The sequence below is a fragment of the Haliotis rubra genome, unplaced genomic scaffold (genome assembly GCF_003918875.1).
Source record: "Haliotis rubra isolate DU_JTF1 unplaced genomic scaffold, ASM391887v1 Scf522, whole genome shotgun sequence".
NCBI classification, from domain to species: Eukaryota; Metazoa; Mollusca; class Gastropoda; order Lepetellida; family Haliotidae; genus Haliotis; species Haliotis rubra.
In genome coordinates this window covers 148,881-173,809 of record NW_025767216.1, presented here as the reverse complement: position 1 = coordinate 173,809, position 24,929 = coordinate 148,881, and the positions used below count along the sequence as shown (strand labels likewise).

At 39.7% G+C, this 24,929-nt stretch overlaps 1 protein-coding gene and 1 non-coding gene across 2 annotated transcripts in view; one reads left to right on the top strand and one right to left on the bottom strand.

The window, feature by feature from the left end:
• Positions 1-1,211: 1,211 nt before the first annotated feature.
• LOC124252732 (erythroid differentiation-related factor 1-like) overlaps positions 1,212-24,929 on the top strand; it is a 44,678-nt gene continuing 20,960 nt past the window's right edge. The window contains exons 1-13 of the mRNA XM_046686385.1: positions 1,212-1,378; positions 2,185-2,390; positions 3,509-3,572; positions 9,351-9,479; positions 10,618-10,680; positions 10,822-10,900; positions 11,902-12,095; positions 12,710-12,831; positions 19,356-19,467; positions 19,738-19,885; positions 21,267-21,481; positions 22,120-22,239; positions 24,203-24,367. Of these exons, the coding sequence (XP_046542341.1) occupies positions 1,355-1,378; positions 2,185-2,390; positions 3,509-3,572; positions 9,351-9,479; positions 10,618-10,680; positions 10,822-10,900; positions 11,902-12,095; positions 12,710-12,831; positions 19,356-19,467; positions 19,738-19,885; positions 21,267-21,481; positions 22,120-22,239; positions 24,203-24,367 (1,641 nt within the window). The 5' untranslated portion in view covers positions 1,212-1,354. The remainder of the gene's footprint in view (positions 1,379-2,184; positions 2,391-3,508; positions 3,573-9,350; positions 9,480-10,617; positions 10,681-10,821; positions 10,901-11,901; positions 12,096-12,709; positions 12,832-19,355; positions 19,468-19,737; positions 19,886-21,266; positions 21,482-22,119; positions 22,240-24,202; positions 24,368-24,929) is intronic.
• Positions 23,677-23,781, bottom strand: LOC124252750. Its single transcript, XR_006892020.1, has one exon. It is a non-coding gene; the product is annotated as a small nucleolar RNA U13 (small nucleolar RNA).

Here is a 24,929-nt window from a genome sequence, read left to right as displayed (position 1 = left end):
TGGTATTAATCGTATCTTACATGGCAATGCAGGTGTCTCATTTACTGCAAATCAGAATGTTTTCAAACATGTTCATATCTATCTATACCTCTCCAACAAAACGTTTTCACAGTTAACTTCTGTTTGTACATATGCTATTATTGGGAGGGGGCTTTTCTATCAATAAACACAATCAAACCTCTCAGTGACAAACCTGTTTTTATATTCGATAGTAATAAGTAGTAAACTAAATTTTGAGAAGAGAAATCATTTTATCATTTAATCACAACAAAGTTCTATTTACCTACAATCAAACTTCTCAGTAACGAACCTGTTTCAGGCTCACCCTGCTCTACTCACTAGACAGTGGACTGTTCCATTATACCCGTAGGTGTTACCCTAATTAAGCTTCTAGTTCAGTGTCTGTCAATTGGGTGTCTGTCAAATGGGTGTCTGTCAATTGGGAGATAACCGAACTATGAAACGCATCTAACAAGTAATGAAACCTAGGGTAAACAAGGATAAACGAGCGTTAACAACCGTGATATAATTAAGGTTTATACTGCTTATTACTTGGATCACAAAATGCCTAAATCAATGGAATTGATTCTCATTCTGCGGACCAAACATGTTACGCTTCAACGGAAATATTTTTTTAATAAGATGAAAGATCAAGCTGACATCTTTTTTAATTTTGTTGGTTTGTTGTTTAACGCCGCACTCAGCAATATTCCAGCTGTATGACGGCGGTCTGCAAATAATCGAGTCTGGACCAAAACAATCCAGTGATTGACATTATGAGCATCGATCTAGGATAGGATAGGATATAATAATAATAATGTCTCCATTTGTATAGTGCCAAACTCCACACTAGGTATGCTCATAGCGCTAACAATCAAGGCACAGCACATTATTACCCCGGATAACCCTTAACAGCCTTAATGAAGATTGTCACTTGGAGGCTGCTGATAGAGAAGGCTCCCGAATCCGTTCAGTTCAGTTAAAATGGGATAACTTCGGTCACCCTATTATAGCTTAAATCTGTTTACATCTGTCAATAAATGTCAGCCTGGGTTATACCGTGGTGGTGCAGAGTTTTAAAATCGAACACATCACTGTTATATATTTCACCACCGGCATTTGCACTTTTCGGTAGTTTAACTCACAAACTTTAAGCGCTGCTTGTTTTCATCTACGCTGAAAGGAGTTTGAGCGCCGAGCTCTTATTTACTTCCGGTTTCCCCACATGTAGAAAGACCCAGAAAGCGCGAGATTTTTGGAACGATCACAGAACTGCAAACAACGGCCTGTGATATGTATTTTGCAGATCCGGAGAGCAACGAGTTGTAAAATTAAAAAGGCACCCAATTCGAAAATGTCGACGCCAGGATCGTCTAAGGTTATTCTTGTATATATTCAAAAAATAATTAATTTGACAGTTCTTGCTTGGGCATCGACATTTATGCAAAACGCATGTAAAAAATATTGTACGTCAATCGAAGTCGTATCCAATTTAACTAGAAATTAACAAACAATTATCGCTGGTAAATGTTTCCAACGAGAACGCTAAAAATCTGATTGTTTATGTTTGTCTGTTTGTTAGTATCACACCTGAGATCATGGGTTTCACAAAGGCGGTTTCACATCATTGGTTTCACAAACCTGCAAATAGTGCAATGGCTGCATCACTTTGGGATTTCATCCCGAACTGACATACAGTGATATAATTTGATTACGGCTCAATATGCCTGAAGCAGCATTGATTAAAGGGACTGTACATTGACAGGGCTTTACGAATCATTGTTTGTAAACAATAGTCAATAACACCAAGTTTATTCACTCAGCTAGCCTTATTCCTTGAGAGAGGTTTCTGCTCCATGTGACCAGACTTTTATTTTGTACCTTTACTCTGAAATATAGATAAACAGGCCTAGATTACGGCTTAGAGCACAATATAAAAGCTTTGTTCGTGTGAATAAAATGTTGCTGAAACTCCCTTTACTGAATAAGTCAAGCAGAGCCAACTATTGTTTTGGTATCAACTGTTGTATGAAAACAATGCTCCAGAACAGTACACGTACACAACAAACGCATGGAAAATTGTTTATGGATACTTAATTGTTTACAACCTTAATGGACAGCATGATTCAGAGTAGTCACATCATGATTCTGTATATTTTCATCAATTGATCAATAATGTTGCAGGAGGTTGTTCCCAAAGCGATGGGCCCAGATGTCCGCTCTACCGCCGTGGTAAAGTATACCAGTGTGGCCACATCCCCAACATTCTCAAGACTACAACTCAACACCAATCTCAATGTCCCACCCTCAAACTGGCTCCGAAGCAGTTCCGTCCTAGAACAGTTTTTCAGAGACTTTCCGCGAAAACGTGAACATCCTGAGTTTTCAAGGTAAGTCGGATATTCATATACTTCAACTCCAACGTTTGTCAAATTTAATCATTAAATATTATTCTGAGTTGAATTTTTAAAACCCTCAATACTGACAAGTCTGAGTCATTGGGTTGACATGTTTTTTGAATGAATAAGTCATGGGTACATAGTTTCGACGTAATGTCCTTTTAACTATTTATTGAGTCCCCTTTATGGTAACTGAAGTTACTCCAACATACTTGTTCAAGATGTGTTTTATCTGTTGACTATTTGTGTCTACTATTTGTGTGGCGTTTAGCTCCAAACAAACATGATAAGTGAACCTAAGTGTTCTAAATTATCAAGGTTTCATTGTACATTAATAATGTTGAACTCTGTCCCAAACTCATGAGGAAGCACAATAGGACAAGTTGACTGAGATGCCACAACGGCTATGCAGAGTTGTCTCTCTTTGTCACACCAGAAACCTGTGATTGTGGTTCAATTCTCTGTTCAGCACAGCTGTGTTTCCAAGTTTGTCGGCAGTATACCCAATACTTGGATTTCACCAAAGCTGTAAACGTTGTAAACCTGTGTCATCTCAACCTACCTTCCCACATTCATCTGACACGTTGTGATATAACAGGAATACTACTAGTCAAAGTGGCGTTAAACCCGGCTCACTCTCCAAGACTAGGGCTGGGACGATTCACCGATGCATCACAATACAGTATTATCTTAAACATGTTAAAGTACTTATGTAGAGACAAATACGCAAGTATGATAGAGTTACCTGTTTGTTTACTACAATAGTGTTATTGTTATACACAAATACCTTGAAATTAACCTTTTTAAATGTTAAAACTGTGTCATTCTCTTAAGGTGTGTGTATTGTGATACATATCGTATCGCACGATTCGCAGGTAAAATATTACGATGCGATGCGTATCGTATCGTGACATAGTGTATCATCCCAGCCCTATCTAAGACTCATGAACTTGTATTGGAAAAGTTTACAATCAACAATTACTGCCATGATATTGTACAGTATATCAGGAGTTGACTGTCACCATGTAAGACTTGAAACAGTTTCCCAGTACATGTTTTTTTTGTATCTTTTAAAGATTATATAAATTTATGTATGAATATTTTTGCAGTTTCAACATGGCCAACAACTTCCCTGACCTGACTGGAGAAGTTGATGTTGTCACTGATGCCGAGGTACACAGTCACATGTTCACTCTGTTTATGTTGTCTTTTTTATTCCACTCTTCGCTATATGACTGCACTCTGACAAATTTGACCGCCTCCGCGGTGTAGTAGTTAGAGCATCTGCCCGGAGAGTGGAAGGTCGCGGGTTCGATCCCAGGCCGCGTCGTACCAAAAGATGTTAAAATATGGTACTTGTTGGTCCCTGCCTGGCTGTCGGCATTAATGGGTACAACAAGGACTGTTTGGCTCGGAGTCAGTATAATGTATCTGAGTGGGGTATTCATGCTTTACTGCGGCATGGTATCTCAGTGAGCTAGCACTATAAAACCAGCTTCAGTCTGGACTAGTACAAGCAGCCACACATACACACGCATGCACATCGTCATATGAGCGTAATATTCATAAGTGCGACGTTAAACCCAATTTCACCTCACCTCACCTGACAAAATTCAATTCTGGAGCAGCCCATTGGGATCCAGTCTAAGAAATACAATCGGTTGAGTCTGATCACCAGAGACAGTCAGTCCGCTCTTGAAGAGAGCTGGGGATGCAGAGGACCATTACTTACCCTGAATCTTGACAAGGGGGAGACAGTTACTGGTTGTAGAATGGGTACCAAGAAAGATGTGACTTTGTACCTGGTGGAAGTTTATAAATAATGTACTTTACAGTTACTATATTGATATATCTATTGGAACTTTGAAAAAATCCCTATTTTAATATAATGACTTGTTTCACAGTGTCACAGACAATATTTCCACATACCATTCATTCTGAAAAATGAATCGTGTCACTGTTCTGTTCTATGATTGAAACATAGCATGAACCATGCCCCTCTTCTCAATGAAACTTGGCATGAACCATGCCCCTCTTCTCAATGTAACATAGTATGAACTGAATCCTTCTTTTCTAGATGAAACATAGCATGAACCATGCCCCTCTTCTCAACGAAACATAGCATGAACCATGCCCCTCTTCTCAATGAAACATGGCATGAACCATGCCCTGTTCTCCTGTATGAAATCATAGCATGAACCATGTCCCAGTTCTTCTCCATGAAACATAGCATGAACCATGCCCCTATCTTCTCAATGAAACATAGCATGAACCATGCCCCTCTTCTCAATACAAACATAGCATGAACCATGCCCTCTTCTCAATGTACACCATAGTATGAACCATGCCTTCTTTTCTCGATGAAACATAGCATGAACCATGCCCCTACTCTTCTCAATGACACCATAGTATGAACCATGCCCCTCTTTTCTGGATGAAACCATAGCATGAACCATGTCCCTATCTTCTCAATGAAACATAGCATGAACCATGTCCTCTTCTCCAATACTGAAACATAGCATGAACCATGTCCCTATCGTTCTCAATGTACACCATTGTATGAACCATGTCCCTACTGTTCTCGATACACCATTGTATGAACCATGTCCCTACTGTTCTCGATGCAATACACCATGGTATGAACCATGTCCCTACTGTTCTCGATACACCATAGTATGAACCATGTCCCTACTGTTCTCGATACACCATTAGTATTAACCATGTCCTACTGTTCTCAATACACCATAGTATGAACCATGTCCCTACTGTTCTCGATACACCATTGTATGAACCATGTCCCTACTGTTCTCGATATACCATTGTATGAACCATGTCCCTACTGTTCTCAATACACCATAGTATGAACCATGTCCCTACTGTTCTCAATACACCATAGTATGAACCATGTCCCTATGTTCTCGACACCATTGTATTAACACCCTACTACTGTTCTCAATACACCATAGTATGAACCATGTCCTACTGTTCTCGATACACCATAGTATGAACCATGTCCCTACTGTTCTCGATGCATAACCATGTCCCTACTGTTCTCGATACAATAAACCATGTCCTACTGTTCTCGATACACCATAGTATGAACCATGTCCCTACTGTTCTCGAATACACCATAGTATGAACCATGTCCCTACTGTTCTCATACACCATGGTACTGTATGAACCATGTCCCTACTGTTCTCAATACACCATAGTATGAACCATGTCCCTACTGTTCTCAATACACCATAGTATGAACCATGTCCCTACTGTTCTCGATACACCATAGTATGAACCATGTCCCTACTGTTCTCGAATACACCATAGTATGAACCATGTCCCTACTGATCTCAATACACCATAGTATGAACCATGTCCCTACTGTTCTAGATACACCATAGTATGAACCATGTCCCTACTGTTCTAGATACACCATAGTATGAACCATGTCCCTACTGTTCTCAATACAGCATGGTATGAACCATGTCCCTACTGTTCTCGATACACCATTGTATAAATAATAAACCATGTCCCTACTGTTCTCGATACGCCATAGTATAAATAATAAACCATGTCCCTACTGTTCTCAATACAGCATGGTATGAACCATGTCCCTACTGTTCTCGATACACCATTGTATAAATAATAAACCATGTCCCTACTGTTCTCGATACGCCATAGTATAAATAATAAACCATGTCCCTACTGTTCTCAATACAGCATGGTATGAACCATGTCCCTACTGTTCTCGATACACCATTGTATAAATAATAAACCATGTCCCTACTGTTCTCGATACGCCATAGTATAAATAATAAACCATGTCCCTACTGTTCTCAATACAGCATGGTATGAACCATGTCCCTACTGTTCTCAATACACCATAGTATGAACCATGTCCCTGCTGTTCTCAATACACCACAGTGTGAACCATGTCCCTACTGTTCTCGATACAGCATGGTATGAACCATGTCCCTACTGTTCTCAATACACCACAGTGTGAACCATGTCCCTACTGTTCTCGATACACCATAGTATGAACCATGTCCCTACTGATCTCAATACACCATAGTATGAACCATGTCCCTACTGATCTCAATACACCATAGTATGAACCATGTCCCTACTGTTCTAGATACACCATTGTATGAACCATGTCCCTATCGTTCTCGATACACCATAGTATGAACCATGTCCCTACTGTTCTCAATACGGCATGGTATGAACCATGTCCCTATCGTTCTCGATACACCATTGTATGAACCATGTCCCTACTGTTCTCGATACAGCATAGTATGAACCATGTCCTTACTGTTCTCGATACACCATTGTATGAACCATGTCCCTACTGTTCTCGATACACCATGGTATGAACCATGTCCCTACTGTTCTCGATACACCATGGTATGAACCATGTCCCTACTGTTCTCAATACACCATGGTATGAACCATGTCCCTATCGTTCTCAATACACCATTGTATTAACCATGTCCCTACTATTCTCGATACACCATAGTATGAACCATGTCCCTACTGATTCAATACACCATGGTATACACCATATCGTATGAAACATGTCCCTACTGTTCTCAATACACCATAGTATGAACCATGTCCCTACTGTTCTCGATACACCATTGTATGAACCATGTCCCTACTATTCTCGATACACCATGGTATGAACCATGTCCCTATCGTTCTCGATACACCATTGTATTAACCATGTCCCTACTATTCTCGATACACCATAGTATGAACCATGTCCCTACTGTTCTCGATACACCATTGTATGAACCATGTCCCTACTGTTCTCGATACACCATAGTATGAACCATGTCCCTACTGTTCTCGATACACCATAGTATGAACCATGTCCCTACTGTTCTCGATACACCATAGTATGAACCATGTCCCTACTGTTCTCGATACACCATTGTATGAACCATGTCCCTACTGATCTCAATACACCATAGTATGAACCATGTCCCTACTGTTCTCGATACACCATAGTATGAACCATGTCCCTACTGATCTCGATACACCATAGTATGAACCATGTCCCTACTGTTCTCAATACACCATTGTATGAACCATGTCCCTACTGTTCTCAATACACCATAGTATGAACCATGTCCCTACTGTTCTCAATACACCATAGTATGAACCATGTCCCTACTGTTCTCGATACACCATAGTATGAACCATGTCCCTACTGTTCTCAATACACCATTGTATGAACCATGTCCCTACTGTTCTCGATACACCATAGTATGAACCATGTCCCTACTGATCTCAATACACCATTGTATGAACCATGTCCCTACTGTTCTCGATACACCATGGTATGAACCATGTCCCTACTGTTCTCAATACACCATTGTATGAACCATGTCCCTACTGTTCTCGATACACCATAGTATGAACCATGTCCCTACTGATCTCAATACACCATAGTATGAACCATGTCCCTACTGTTCTCGATACACCATGGTATGAACCATGTCCCTACTGATCTCAATACACCATAGTATGAACCATGTCCCTACTGTTCTCAATACACCATAGTATGAACCATGTCCCTACTGTTTTCAATACACCACACTGTTCTCGATACACCATGGTATGAACCATGTCCCTACTGTTCTCAATACACCATAGTATGAACCATGTCCCTACTGTTCTCAATACACCATAGTATGAACCATGTCCCTACTGTTCTCAATACACCATAGTATGAACCATGTCCCTACTGATCTCAATACACCATAGTATGAACCATGTCCCTACTGTTCTCAATACACCATAGTATGAACCATGTCCCTACTGTTCTCAATACACCATAGTATGAACCATGTCCCTACTGTTCTCAATACACCATGTCCCTACTGTTCTCGATACACCATGGTATGAACCATGTCCCTACTGTTCTCAATACACCATGGTATGAACCATGTCCCTACTGTTCTCAATACACCATGAGTATGAACCATGTCCCTACTGTTCTCAATACACCATGTCCCTACTGTTCTCGATACACCATAGTATGATACTATGAACCATGTCCCTACTGTTCTCAATACACCATAGTATGAACCATGTCCCTACTGTTCTCAATACACCATAGTATGAACCATGTCCCTACTGTTCTCAATACACCATAGTATGAACCATGTCCCTACTGTTCTCAATACACCATAGTATGAACCATGTCCCTACTGATCTCAATACACCATAGTATGAACCATGTCCCTACTGATCTCAATACACCATAGTATGAACCATGTCCCTACTGTTCTCAATACACCATGTCCCTACTGTTCTCAATACACCATAGTATGAACCATGTCCCTACTGATCTCAATACACCATAGTATGAACCATGTCCCTACTGTTCTCAATACACCATGTCCCTACTGTTCTCGATACACCATAGTATGATACTATGAACCATGTCCCTACTGATCTCAATACACCATAGTATGAACCATGTCCCTACTGATCTCAATACACCATAGTATGAACCATGTCCCTACTGTTCTCAATACACCATGTCCCTACTGTTCTCGATACACCATAGTATGAACCATGTCCCTACTGTTCTCAATACACCATAGTATGAACCATGTCCCTACTGTTCTCAATACACCACAGTATGAACCATGTCCCTACTGTTCTCAATACACCACAGTATGAACCATGTCCCTACTGATCTCAATACACCACAGTATGAACCATGTCCCTACTGATCTCAATACACCACAGTATGAACCATGTCCCTACTGATCTCAATACACCACAGTATGAACCATGTCCCTACTGTTCTCAATACACCATGTCCCTACTGTTCTCGATACACCATAGTATGACCCTACTGTTCTCTGTACTATGAACCATGTCCCTACTGATCTCAATACACCACAGTATGAACCATGTCCCTGTTCTTCTCGTCGACAGAACATCAAGAAGCTACTGAAGATCCCGTTCTGCAAGTCGTCCCACATCAGCATGATGGTGCATCGCATCAGCAACACGCTGCTCCTTGACGAGTTCGACATTCATAAACACCTGCTTAGGAAAGAACAGGTAAGACACACTGGCAGCCTTCGAAATAATTTTGGATGTTTCAGACTAATCCAGGTGCAGTGGGATAGCCCAAAATTTCAGCCAGACAAAATGTCAACTCTCAAAAGTTACCAAACCGGCTGGAAAGTTGCCAGTCCAGAATTTTCTGGATTAAGTAAAATAAAAAGAAGGTTATTAAGAGGAGGGAACTGTTTAATGTCAGGTTATTGTAACAATAACACACGTTTTCAAATGTTTTTCAGTCACGGCTTTAGTCATTATATACATTACAAAATTACACTGATTTAACAGCCACATCGGGCGTGCAACTTTTTAAAACTGACCGTCCAGTCGCACAATAGACCATCCCGGACGGTCGGGCAGGCAGGAGTTTGCAACGCTGGGGTAGCCTAATGGTTAAAGCTGCTGTTTGTCATGCTGATGACCCTGGTTCGATTCCCAACATAGGTACAATGTGTGAAGCCCATTTCTTGTGTCCCCTGCCGTGATATGGCAGGAATATTGCTACAACAGCATAAACTCACTCACTCACTCACTGGTCATCATTGTTTATTCTTAGTGAGTTGCTGCTCACAAAATGTTTACATATGTTATATTAAGTCCCAGTTTCTGTCAAAATTGAAACACTGAGCACTGGTTTTGAATTACAGCCCTCAGACGCATCTAGTCAAAGAGGATTTTGTTTTGCCCTCAGCACAGGTTTGTAGCCTTGGGCTAGCTGACTAGCTAGGATTTAGAAGCCTTGCGTAATTTGTGTAATAGTAGTGCTAGAGAGGCTTTGTGGATTGTTGTCATGCACGGACCAGGTAAATCTGATTGTATGGCACTCTGGTACAACATAACCAATCATGGATGTTAGGATACAGGCAAGTCTACAGCAGTTATCTCAGCCAGACTAACATAGAAAATTTCACTTATAAACAAAACAGATTAAGTAATGTGATATCCATCATATCATGACTCATTAATCTAATGAGTATCAATTCAAGAATGCCAGAATAATACCTAGGACATACTCATCTCGAAAATGTAGTTCAGATACTTTGTAAAGTCAATACGATCAGACGTACATGTGCTGTGATAATGACAAGGTTAAGTTAATTTTTCCTTTGATGTTATTTGTTATTTTACTTTACAGGAAGAATGGAGCTGGTTGCGTCATTTCTTTTATGAAAGTGTTGCGAAGGACATGGAGGGAAAGGTAAATATGATTCACAATTTTTCCATTATTGTTTTGATCGTGGGTGATTTGATGGTGTGACTGAAGTTGTTGGTGGTTTCATGGCGTTTATATATTTAACATATCGTTTTTCTGGTTACGTTTTCTGATCTATGTTTACAGATGAAGTGCGTTCGAGGAAAAGCAAGAGCCGCAACACTCTCCAGAACAGAAGCATGTACTCCAAGTTCCTGTACCACAGGTGAGGTTGGAATATCACACACAGCTGTTGAAAATCCGCTAGAGATATTTTCATTCAGACGTCTCCACAATAGTTCTTTACTGAAGCATTGTAGGCAATGGGTCCTTTGGTGAAAGATATGGGCAAACATATGATGTTGTTTCACTGAAGTATTAAATGTCTCAAGCCTGTACCACTTCCGCCTCTTCTTCACGTTAAGCGGACTTCCTCTTGAATTAAGCTGACATGCAGTGATATAATGGAATACTGTTCAAAATGATTATAAACCCATTTTTTGTTTGTTGTTTAACACCTCACTCAACAATATTCCAGCTATGATGATGGTGGTCTGTAAATAATCAAGTCTGGACCAGACAATCCAGTGATTGATATCATGATCATCAATCTACGTAACTGAGATATGATGACGTGTCAAGCAAGTCAGCGAATCTGACCACCTGATAGTCACGGGTGAATGAAAATCAAGTCAACCGGATCTTCTCAGGTCCATTAATGCCTAGTCCTTGGCTCACTTGACTTTAAGGATATATCAAGGCCTATTTCTGGTGTTCCTGCTGTGTTATTGCTGGATCTTTGCTAAAAGATGCAGGGCTCCAGATTTTTTCAACTTCAGGAGTCTCTTCATTTTCCAAATATAGGATTACTGGAAAACGTGAAATTTAGAGTACTGGGAATTTATATCAGTAAGTGTTTCGTTTCATATATGTCCACAACATTGCTACTCTTGTGTAATCAGGTCAATAAACAATAAAACAATGCTAAATACGTCTGTAAATATTCTAAGACCATGGACCATTGCATTGCATTATCTGCTACGTTTTCTAAATTATTTCCTACCGCATCGTGCATATTTTTTATCCGTACATACGCCGATACGGCCCTGAGATGCTTAAAACCATACTTACTCACTCACTCATTTAAGGTTGTATCAGTTAGTGAAGGTGAGCTTCTGCACCCTGGTACTTTGGTTTCCTGCAACACTTATGTGCTGTGAGACAAAGGTGTTCATACTCTTTGTTACCATGGTTACAGTCTGTCAGCCAGTGCCTGTGAAGATGATGCTGTGTCGGGCGTGTCAGTCAACGAACTGATTCCACAGAGTCACAGTGTGTCCATACCAAACGCCAGCTCTGTCGCCAAACAAACGGCGCCAAGCACAGAACAACAGGCCGTCATACCAGATCCACTACCAAAGGTATATGCATAGACGAGTTTCTTTTTTGCCGTGTTTTTTTTTTATATATTTTTAACTTACCTTACCATAGGTCTTATGCATATTACCTCAAGCTCCGCTTAAAGAGATCAGACAGTCGTTGATTCGCCATTCTGTAGAACGGCCACCTCGTGTATCGACGAGTGTACAGGCAACGGAAGTGACGTGATCTCCCCTCCCGCGCAAGCGCGGTCCATCCAAAATCACTTTTACTTCAAGCGTCTTGCTTGTCAGACGTTTTTGTTTCGCTAAGTTTTCAGACACTTACTAATAGTTTTCAGATATTAAAGTTATTGGTATGTATGTTTTCTATCTTATGTCTCTTCTCTGTGGGTGAAGAACATAATTTACAAGTAACTTCACTTACCTGGCTGCCTCGTTTTTGTTTTTCTTTTCTTCACTTCGGGTTGGGGTGTGTCCCCACGTTCCGAGTTTTTCCACGTGGCATATTTGGGTGTTTTGATACCTCTAGGGTTCTTCCACCTTTTGTTTCATGACTTCCACTCAAACTAAACTCAGTCACTAGTATGAATACTATGATGATGTGTGTACTCGTGTGTACACGTGTACTCAGTGGTGTATTGTCTGTTTTTCAGCCTGAGGGGAGCGGATACCATCGGGAGGTGTACTGGACATTCGAGGATATCCACATGCTGATTGGGACTGACCTACCCATCTTTGGAGGCGACACACATCCATGCGTCAGTCTCAAACTCAGGTGAGATCAGGAAAAGAGGAAATATCATCTCAGCAAATCCAAAACTGAATTCACAATTTAATCATGTATTCACACAGTTTGGTTTTAAAAAGTGTCCATTGTATATCTGGACTTATGTTTTCAAATTACAGTCAAATCCCGATGTGTCAAATGCCGGTGTCTCGAATATTATGCATAACTCGAAGTACCTGTCGGTCCCGACCATTCCCTGTTATAGTTGTCATCATTTGAATACCGGTTTCACGAATTCGTCTCATAAATACACACGATGACTCGAGAAGGAAATTTGGTCCCATGAGATTCAAACAACAGTAATCTTGTATACATAAGCCGAAGTCAGTCAATGAGAAGTTGAATGGTGTAGCAAACTGATCCAAATAACAAACCATCGCGGCTCACACCTTTCCGCCACTGACGGGTGAGTTCAAATAGCAGATTAGCGATTTTACGGAAATCACTGTCTGTGCTAATCAGACTGGAACTAATATCTAAGGTGTCCCTATTAGTGATATGGACATCATTAGATAAACAAATGCTTAGGCGGAAGAATTAGGACTGGATCATCTTTTTATCTACCCTCATATACCTATGTCTCGAATACATCGATAAGTCGAATTTATTACTTGGTCCCCAGCGATTCGACTCATCGGGAATTGACTGTATTTTATTAACATTACTCATAATTTTATTCAAACCGTATCTGAAGTTGTAGGCATTCCAATAATACTCACAAACACAGTCGAGATATCTCTCCCCCTCACAACCGCCTCCGTGGCTTAGTGGTTAGAGCGTCCGCCCGGAGAGCGGAAGGTCGCAGGTTAGATTCCCAACTGCGTCATACCAAAAGACGTTAAAATATGGTACTTGTTGGTCCCTGCCTGGCGCTCAGCATTAATGGGTACAACAAGGACGTGTCGGCTCGGAGTCAGTATAATGTGTCTGAGTGGGTTATTCATGCTTCACTGCGGCATGGTATCTCAGTGGGCTAGCACTATAAACCCAGCTTCAGTTTGGGCTAGTACAAGCAGCCACACATACACATACTCACACATGCACGTCGTCATATGAGCGAAATATTCTCAAGCACGACGTTAAACCCAATTTCACCTCACCTCCTCACCTCTCCTGCCTCACCTGGTCATATCAGCTGGCTAATGCCTAGGGAATCTCAACCATGTGTATTTTGCTTTCAAATGTAATAAAAATGAGTCAATAAATGTTAAAACTCTACATGTTTAAGTAGATTGATGCTCATGTTCTTGAAAATTTGATTGTCTTGTGAACACTTAATTATTTACAGATCACTGCCATATGGCTGGAATATTGCTGAGAGCGGCACAATGCAACAAACAAACAAATAAAAACTGAATATTTACAAGTTTAAACCTTGTGTCTTTTGAGACAAAATCTCAATGAGTTATTGAGTGAGTTTAGTTTTATGCCGCTTTTAGCAATATTCCAGCAATATCATGGCGGGGAACACCAGAAATGGACGTTGTGTCCATGTGGGGAATCAAACCTGGGTCTTCGGCGTGACGAGTGATTGCCTTTAACCACTAAGCTACCCCACTGCCCCAGAAGTCAAATGAAAGTTTTGATCCCCTAGATTTGCAGATTGTTTGGATGCCGACTGTGTTTGGCCACTTGACTCCTGAGAATTTCTTTGGCATTGATTCTGCCAAACACACAAGCACACCCTAGCGCATGTGTTGTCTCCCTTGGGGAGAGACTGGTCAAAATATACCTCTGTTAATCCAGCAGTAAATGGGTACCCGGTGGGACAATGTGGTGATGTGACTGTTAGCATTCCAGTACCTTACAGGCAGTTTGGGTTGTATCAGAAGTAGGACTGCATGGTATTACTGGTGTATCACAATACGCGCTTTCAAATGATACATATTGCAATATTTTTTCCGAGAACCGGTATATTGGGTAAAGGACATACATAAAGCTTTTGTGATTATTTTTACGGTTTAAATTAAAATCTACACAGACTTTCATTCACAACAAATGTTTTCCTTCGTTATTCAATAACAATATGGTATACTGCCATACTATAAATTGTATAAAAAAGAAAATAGAATCCCTGACTTTGCAACCTAATTTTGAGATTGTTGTTACCAGAACCATATCATATATATTTAGGCATTGGAATGTAGAAAATAGGATCGACATGTACAATTAGTGACACTTACTGTCAAACACTTAAGCTCCCAATATATCGCAATACAGGTACCTGAATCGCAATATACTGCAATACAATTCATTTGCCAATACACAGCCCTAATCAGAGACCATGTACAGACTCTGGTGGTATACTTCTCAGGGAGTTGAGAATGAAAAGGTGACTTAGTTAATGTTAGAAGCACATTTGAGCAATTATAAATTGGAAAGATTGCCACACAAATTCATAATATAAATTTATGTAAATCTGTTGCATATTGTAAAATCACTTCTTATGGGATGTGAACACATTTTGAGAACAATAGGATGACATCACAGGTGTGTGTGTGTGTGTGTGTGTGTGTGTGTGTGTGTGTGTGTGTGTGTGTGTGTGTGTGTGTGTGTGTGTGTGTGTGTGTGTGTGTGTGTGTGTGTGTGTGTGTGTGTGTGTGTGTGTGTGTGTGTGTTTGTTTGTTTGTTTGTTTGTTTAAAAATCATGATAATAACTAAGTTTGTTTAAATGAATGTTATTGCAGTGATATAAACCTGGGTATGACAGATTGTGCTGTTTTGAGATCTCTAACTATCATTGCTAGCCTTTAGGTGTAACAGATGGACCACAGACATGCAGTGATCCTAATGTTGGCCAAAACAACAACAGCTGTGGGAGGGTGGGGGTGGGGGTGGGGTGGGGTGGGGTTGCATCATAACATGCAGCACCCCCGCTGTGTTTAAATGCAGTTGTGCATTGAGTCAGCTGTTCACATTGCACTCAGGGCGATGGGGTAGCCCAGTGTGTGAAAAATCCAGTCGTGCCAGTAAATTTCCACAGTCACTGGCCGACTCGGCTAGTGAATTTTCATAGGGTCATTTAGTAAATATATCACTCTCTCCGACCTGTTAAGTTATAATACACTTTTAAATCATGCCTTACGGCCTAACAAAAATGTTCATCATATTAGCAGCTTACCTTTGTGTAATCTTTTGCTTAGTTTCTACATTCAAATTTTGGGCTAGTGAAATATTTTGTGGGCTGGTAACAAAATTTGGGAACTATTTCACACAGTGGGGTAGCCTAATGGTTAAAGCATTCGCTCGTCATGCCAAAGGCCTGGGTTTGATTCCCCACATAGGTACAATGTGTGAAGTCCATTTCTGGTGTCCCCCGCCATGATTTTGCTGGAATATTGCTACAAACGGTGTAAAACCCTGCTTGCTCACTCACTCACTCGCTCGATCACTCACTCACTGCACACTGCTTGCAGCTACTGAACTCTGGCGTCTAGTAGGGCTATGTATCTGTATTCTGCTACCTGTATTGTGACATGTATTACAAGTGTTTGACAGTGAGTGGCGCTGATTGTACATGCAGATCCTATTTTCTACATACTAAGGCCATTGAATTCAAAGAAATGTTATGGTTCTAATAACAGTAATCTGAAAATTTGGTTGTATAGTCAGGGATTCTATTACTTATGACAAAGGATGTTGTGCTACTTAAGGACAACGGCTGTTGTGTTATTTATGCATTTATGTACATTTGTTTTCCTGTTTATACAACTTAAAGAATATTAAGTGTACAGCATTTTGTCAATTAATTACGAAAGGGAAATTCAGTTGTGAATGAAAGTGTGTGTTACTTACGGCAATGGATGTTTTGTTACTGATGTGTGATGTCTGTTGTGTGACGTATGTCTGTTGTGTGACGTATGTCTGTTGTGTGACGTATGTCTGTTGTGTGACGTATGTCTGTTGTGTGACATATGGCTGTTGTGTGACGTATGTCAGTTGTGTGATGTATGTCTTTTGTGTGACGTATGGCTGTTGTGTGACGTATGGCTGTTGTGTGTGCGTATATGTCTGTTGGGTGGGTGACGTATGTCTGTTGGGTGACGTATGTCTGTTGGGTGACGTATGTCGTATGGCGTATGGCTGTTGTGTGACGTATGTCTGTTATGTGACATGTGTTGTGTGACGTATGGCTGTTGGGGTGTGTGTGCAGCAGCCTTGTGGTTAAAGCGTTCATTCGTATTTTTCATAATATTCCTGGAATAATGCTAAAAGCGATGTAAAACCCAACTCACTCACTCACTCACTCACAATGACAATTGACCGAGGGAATAAATTTTGAGACATGCCCTAAAATGCGTTTTTACTGATGAAAATACCAAAAACTTAGAAAAATAAGGGGTAGTGGGACGTTATTTGATACAAACATTAACTGCCTGTGTTACGTCATCAGCATGCACGGTATCGACAGGTGAAATTGACACCTTAGCACAAGCTCGCGCGAGGGGTCATCTCAATAGATGTTTTCTTCAAAATGTTGAATATGTGTACGTATAATATACGTATTGGTTATGTAAGGGATCATTTGTGTATGTGTGTTTGTTGTGAAAAAAATCCTACGTTGGAAAGAATCCTATCACTTGTGTTATCTTATCGATTGATTGTAGAAATGTGGAACGTTTTAATAAATGTTTTGCATGTCAACAGTATATGTCATTGCAAAAAATATGGATGTAATTCGGTCAGTTTAATCTAGTTGTGAACAGTGGCCAAAGATTTACGAGTACGAAGTCACTGGTGTAGCTTCTTTAGAATATATATATTCTTCTTCTCCTAAAGTTTGTAGACCGCCCTAAGTACTAAAGTCACTCCCTTGTCAAGAGTGGTTTTATGTCAAGGATTTGTTTTATGTCCCTGTCTTGTCTGATTTGTTTACAATATTGTAAACTTGTTGGTAAGACATACCAACAGCTCTACAAGTTCTGTACTAAACCATTTCTATACTAATGAAAGGTTTACTTCTGTCTTTTTCAAGCACAAAAAACTTATAAACCTTTGCAACAATCATCTGCAAATAGTTAGCCATAGTGGACGCTGTGATAAAGATGTGCATGCATGACGGGAAACTTATTTATCAAGACTTAACATTTATATTAATATTTCTTCAATAAAGAAACGATAATTAAGTAAAGTAACACAAACATTCAACATTTATTTGTTTAAGAAAAACGTTAATTTATATTTTTACACCACCTGTATTATTAGCATAAATGTAAAGACTATTTCAGATTTCTGTTGTTGAACTCTGAAAAAATCTTAAGGTGTTGTTTTGGTACCAAATTCTCTCCTGTAAGCTGCCCTTTAAATGCATGGGAATGTTAAATCAATTGAAATAAAAATTAGGTACACTATAGGTGAGTTGATATATTGACAACATAATACATTTATCACCTTTCTAAGGTTATCAAGGCTAAAAAGCATTTTTCTAGCATTTCCGACAGTACTTTAGTCCCATAGTTAGATCATGAATGATGCTGTGATAGCACTTATTAATTTTTTCGAGTATGCACTCAAAGATGTTCAGGTGTCTTAATGAATTTGAGTATGCCAACTGCCGGAAATTTCATCTGTCTTCAAAGTTAGTGAATGACAGTTGACCGTGAGTTAGTTAGTAAGTGGTTGGAATCTAGTATAATATGCCTGATGTTCATTATGGAGCTCTGGGGTAGCCTTGTGGTTAAAGTGCATGTCTGTCTTGTTCGATTCCCCTCATGGGTACATTGTGTGAACCCAATTTCTGGTGTCCTCCGCCATGATTTTACAGGAATACTGCTAAGTACTGCATAAAACCATGCTCACTTCAGATTGTTAATACAATTTGTCATTTATGAATACCCCAAGTTATTTTGAAATTAAAACTGTGCATTAATGATGTGAGCCATGGTCTGATGGTCATTGCCCATATATTGGTGGAATGTATTTGTGATTTCAAATGTATGCAACAATAAACTTATTAACAAAAAGTATGATTTTTAAGTTAGTGTGTCCGTATGTGCTTTGAGGTGTGATGGGTAGCCAAGTGGGTAAGGCATTCGCTTGTCACACTGAAGACCTGGGTTTGATTCCGAACACGTGTATATTGTGTGAAACCCATTTCTGTTGTCCCCTGCTGTAATATTGCTGGAGTATTGTTAAAAGCGGTGTGAAACCATCCTCACTCACTCACCCCTTATGTGCTTAGAGAAACAGGAATTTAAGTTGCCTGTGCTATGCTGCTTCTTAACGGACTATCAACAATACTTTAGTATATGGCGCTGGTCTGTAAATAATCGTTTCTGGACAAGACAATCCAGTGATCATGAGCATCGACACAAATGGGATACAATGACATGTGTAAACCAGGTCAGTGAGTCTGACCACTCCATCCTTTTAGTTGGATTGGGTTGCTGAATACCAATTCTAACCCATATCTTCATGGGTGCATCAAGTAAGTCTCAAAGCATTGTTAAAGCACTGTTAAGGCATTGTATATATGTCCGATGTTTCTACTTTACTCTCTGCGTTATGTCCAGGGACTCGGCCACGCCCATCAATGTGCTGACCGGGCTGGATTGCTGGCTGGACAACCTCATGTGTAATGTGCCGGAGGTCGCCATGTGCTTCCATCTCAATGGAATCGTGCAGGTGATTTTGGATATGAAATGGATTTCTTACTGGAAGAAATATCAGTATCTTTTCGGCTAAATCTGTAGTCTTCTCTGTAGCTTGTTCAGAATATATGTTTTCTTTAAAGAAGTTCATTTGAGTCAGGTTAAATCTTTGTGAGCAACACAAAGTTGTGCTAGGATCCATGATGATGATGATGATGATGATGATGGTGGTGATGGTGATGATGATGATGATGATGATGATGATGATGATGATGATGATGATGATGATTTTACTCCTGTGTAGAAATACGAGCTGATAAAGACAGAGGACATCCCTCTGCTGGAGGACTGCAAGTTTGACCCACTGTTGGTGACCGGCATTGCCAGGAACCTGCTCTCCTTCTTGAAATCTAACGCCACCAAAGAGGGCCACACATACTGGCTGTATAAAAGTGAGTAGACAAGCATTGACACCCGCGATCATCCAGAGTATCATATTGAAAAATAAATTGTGGAAATAATAAATGTGATTCAGATTATTATTATCCAAGCCTAAAAGTTAGGGTAAGGTTGATGATGGCTCAAAGAGGGTGATGATTCAACCAGATTGTTCATTTTCCAGTGCAACTGTGCAGGGGAAGGGTGTGTTTCATTGAGATGTTTATCTATTCTTTGGGAACACAGCATAGTTTGTTCTACATTTTGGGAAAGTCAGAGATGAGCAGGATAAAATGAGTGTAATTATGGTTTGACAGATTTGGACTAAAATGACGTTGAGATGATGAACAGATGACTGACTGACTGAGTTTGGTTTTACGCTGCTTTTAGCGATATTCCAGCAACATCACGGCGGGGGACACCAGAAATGGGCTTTACCCATGTGGGGATTCGAACCTGGGTCTTCGGCGTGACAAGCCAACGCTTTAACCACTTGGCTAACCCACCGCCCCGATGAACAGATGAGATCTAGCCTGTTTCTCTGAGTGTATCGGTTTGACAGATGTGGATGGCAATTATTGTTACATGATGAACAGATGAGATCTAGCCTGTTTCACCGAGTGTATTGGTTTGACAGATGTGAATGGCAATGATTGTTAGATGATGAACAGATGAGATCTAGCCTGTTTCACCGAGTGTATTGGTTTAACAAATGTGAATGGCAATGATTGTTAGATGATGAACAGATGAGATCTAGCCTGTTTCACCAAGTGTATTGGTTTAACAAATGTGAATGGCAATGATTGTTAGATGATGAACAGATGAGATCTAGCCTGTTTCACCGAGTGTATTGGTTTAACAAATGTGAATGGCAATGATTGTTAGATGATGAACAGATGAGATCTAGCCTGTTTCACCAAGTGTATTGGTTTGACAGATGTGAATGGCAATGATTGTTAGATGATGAACAGATGAGATCTAGCCTGTTTCACCGAGTGTATTGGTTTAACAAATGTGAATGGCAATGATTGTTAGATGATGAACAGATGAGATCTAGCCTGTTTCACCAAGTGTATTAGTGTATTGGTTTAACAAATGTGAATGGCAATGATTGTTAGATGAACAACAGATGAGATCTAGCCTGTTTCACCGAGTGTATTGGTTTAACAAATGTGAATGGCAATGATTGTTAGATGATGAACAGATGAGATCTAGCCTGTTTCACCGAGTGTATTGGTTTGACAGATGTGAATGGCAATGATTGTTAGATGATGAACAGATGAGATCTAGCCTGTTTCACCGAGTGTATTGGTTTGACAGATGTGGATGTCAATGATTGTTAGATGATGAACAGATGAGATCTAGCCTGTTTCACTGAGTGTATTGGTTTGACAGATGTGGACGATGACGTAGTGAAGTTATACGACCTGACTGTGCTGTGCGGAGACGAGATCAAGGAAGACAGCAACCCCTTTGTTGTCCCTGTTGGCATCTTGCTGTACCGAGTTGCCCGCAACCTGCGACAGACTGGCGGCAAGATGAAAACTGCCACCATCAGAACCCTCCTGGAAAACTGTCTGCAGCTACTGAATGAAGAGAAACATTCACAGGTGAGGAATATCAGATGAACAAATAAGGCATCCTAGTCTTCGGCCCTCAGTGTTGTCAAGGCAACAGGGTGGTCATGTGCCCTGACTTTGTTGAATACAAGCAAAGATCCGTGTTAGAATTGGTATTCAGGAACCCATGCTTGTTGTAAGAGGTGACCAACAGGATGGGTGGTCAGGTTCACTGACTTGGTTGACACATGTCATCGTATCCCGATTGCTTAAATCCATGCTAATGATGTTGATCACTGGTTGTCTGGGCTCAGTTATTAACAGACCATCGCCATATAGCTTAAAGTGCCGAGTGTGGTGTAAAACAACAAATACAAATATGTTGTTGATGCATGTTATAATATGAAAATGTTTAGATCAATGCTCATGACATTGATCACTTGATTGTCTCGTCCAGACACAATTTATTTACAGACCAACATCTTACAGCTGAAATATTTATGAGTAAGGAATTCAGCATGGGCAAACAAGCAAGTTTTACATTCCACAAAATCTTGTGTTAATGGTTAATTTGTTTAGCAGGCATCTTGGTGTTTTAGTTTTGACACAGAGGATGATTTTTTCCATGATTAAATGTAATGGTGATTCAGTCAAATACTTGAATCTCAATGTTTGACCTTGTGACCTAGGTGTGCACATCGGCCAACTACCTGCTGTCTGACCTGTTTGTGCCGGACAGCTCTATCGGCGATGTGTGGTGTCAGGAGGAGAGCAATGATTCGGACGAGGACACCGAGGAGTCCACAGCAGTAAGTGAACAGTCCTGTGTTAAAACCTCCAGATGTTCAGGATGGATTCAAACCTGATCTTAGTCCAATATTTAGTGAATATTTCCATTGTTAAAATCCCCAGAAATCTAGGGATTGATCTCTACCCTGTTCCTCAAAGCTGTCGTAGCGCTACGAGAGTCGTAAGTCTATGTTAAAGTATGGGAGTTATGGTCACCTTAACGCTACGACTGTCGTAAGTCTATGTTAAAGTATGGGAGTTATGATCACCTTAGTGCTACGATCGCTTTGAGGAATGGGGCCCTGGACTTGAACAGAGGCTGAAATCAAGCGAATATTTTCATTCTTAAAATCACCAGAAATCCAGGCATTGGTCTGGACTTGATCAGATGTCATTCAGACCCAAATCTGCAGCAATAGTCATGAAATATGCCCACCTTGGAACCAAATGTTTCCAAATTCATGCTAATATAGTCCTGAGTCACATAATGTCTTTGTAGAGTTTTCTTGTCTCACAGGACCATGAAAAGGAAAGTGCCTTAATACTCCATTGAATAGAGAGTTGAAATCCAAATAATGAATGAGAACATATTTTTCCCAATTTGCCTATCAAGGGCACTAAGTTGGTATTTTAGATCAATTCCTGAAATCATGTTTCATTAACGTTGAAATATCCGAGATTGAACTCTTTGTGAAAATGAATTTAATTACTTTTGAATTTAATATTTATAAGAAAAAGGTGAATTTTCAGAAAAGTTAAATTGGACCTGTGTTCATCTGAGAATAAACAGTATTGAATGCCCGAAATTTGGTAACATTGGAAACAAAATGCCCGTCAGCATCGTCAGATTCCTATGGCATTGTTTGCAAGATGGCCCAGAAAATCAAAGGGAAGTAACTCTGTTTTACACCTCATGTGGATTCATTTTTTTGCAAAGTAATTAAAGTGTTTTTAAAAAAAAATGATAGCTATTCCACAGAGATCAATAAACATGTTGCCTTGTTCTAATATGGTTGATGAATCTGGTTCAGTGTGAATCCGGCCTTGAAATGTGTTGAAAATCTGTGATATTTTATGAGAGCTTCTTCAGCTATTTTTGCTTACATAATTCCTATTCAACGTTTCACTAAACCATTTTTTTCACATCTCTCTTCTGGCATATATTCTTTGTTTCAAAATCTCTTTATGAAGGATTGATGATAAGATTTCTTTTAAAATCATTTTATGTTAGGACACTTGCTATTTGTCTTAATTATTGTTTTGATGTGGGTAATAGGTGATTTATAGTGTATTTAGAATCCTATGTAAGTAGGCTTTTCACAAGTTCTATAAGGAAAAATTGTTTTGAAAACATAAATTGTATGAGTCATGTGTGATTGATTACAAATTATTTATTTGGGTAAATAAGTATTTGCCTGGAAATCATGTATTTTTTAGAGTAGATCCTGAGTAGTTCTGGTCAGAAGGGTAATATGCCTTATGTAACAAGGTAAACTAGGCAGCATATCTCATGCAGGCACATGAACTCCCATTCATCATATGTTTTATGAACTACGAAGGATCAAAGTTCTACTGATGATGCTTTCTGTCTTGTTAATTCCTAGTTAGACTCATTGAAGCTTGATCATATTTGCATGTTTGCATAATTGTTATTAAATCAATTACATCTTTGACTTTTTCACAACCATTCTTTTGTGTAGGGTGTAATAAAGTGTAAAGATATTTGTGGTTAAATTCTAAATTTATTTCCATGAGTAATTTATTTACTTTTTTCCTTTTTTAAATAATGATGAAAATTTCTAGGTCAGACTGACCCACATATTTGACCTATTTTTAAAAATTAATATTTGTTTGCTCCAATTAGATATTGATTATAGATAAGTTGAACACTGACATTTATTCTGAAAAGTTTTGATTTGCTACTGGAGAAATTAGTTAAAAAAAAGAGATATTTATACTTACCCCATATTGTTTTATGTGCAGACATCAGATGAGGAAAATGAGGTGAAGACGGAAATATCCCTCGGGCTGAAAGATCTGTGTCGGATCGACCGCACTGTGCGCCGCGCCTGGCGGGTTCCTCGTAGACATGCTATCGCAGGCACAGTGGAAGAGCGGTGTCGAGATGCACTCAGCTACATTAGAAAGGTGAGTGTGTGAGTGAGTTTAGTTTTACACAGCACTCAGCAATATTCCAGCTATTTAGCAGCAGTCTGTAAATAATCGATCCTGGACCAAACAATCCAGTGATCAACAGCATGAGCATCGATCTACGCAATTGTGATACAATGACATGTGTCAACCAAGTCAGCAAGCCTGACCACTCCTGATCCCTTTAGTCACCTCTTACAGCAAGCATGGGTTACTGAAGATCAATTCTAACCCGGAACCCCACGGGTAACATTAGAAAGGTGAGCTAAATAGGACATGTACTGATGGAAAGAAATAATTAACACAGCATAATTAGTGTAGAATGATGTTTACTGTTTATCCTAAACAGATTGAAATAGGTCAACATTTTTCCATCCAACCTTGATATTGTTTGAATGTTAACAGTAGCATGTTAGTTTATACTATTATATAAATAGTACATGTCAAGCCTAGAATAACTAGGCAAGTCTATATTGCTTCTGTCTGACATTAAAAACTGTTCTGTGCACATTTAGTATTTTATTGTATTTTATAGTCATTTATTATCTCCTGCAACAAC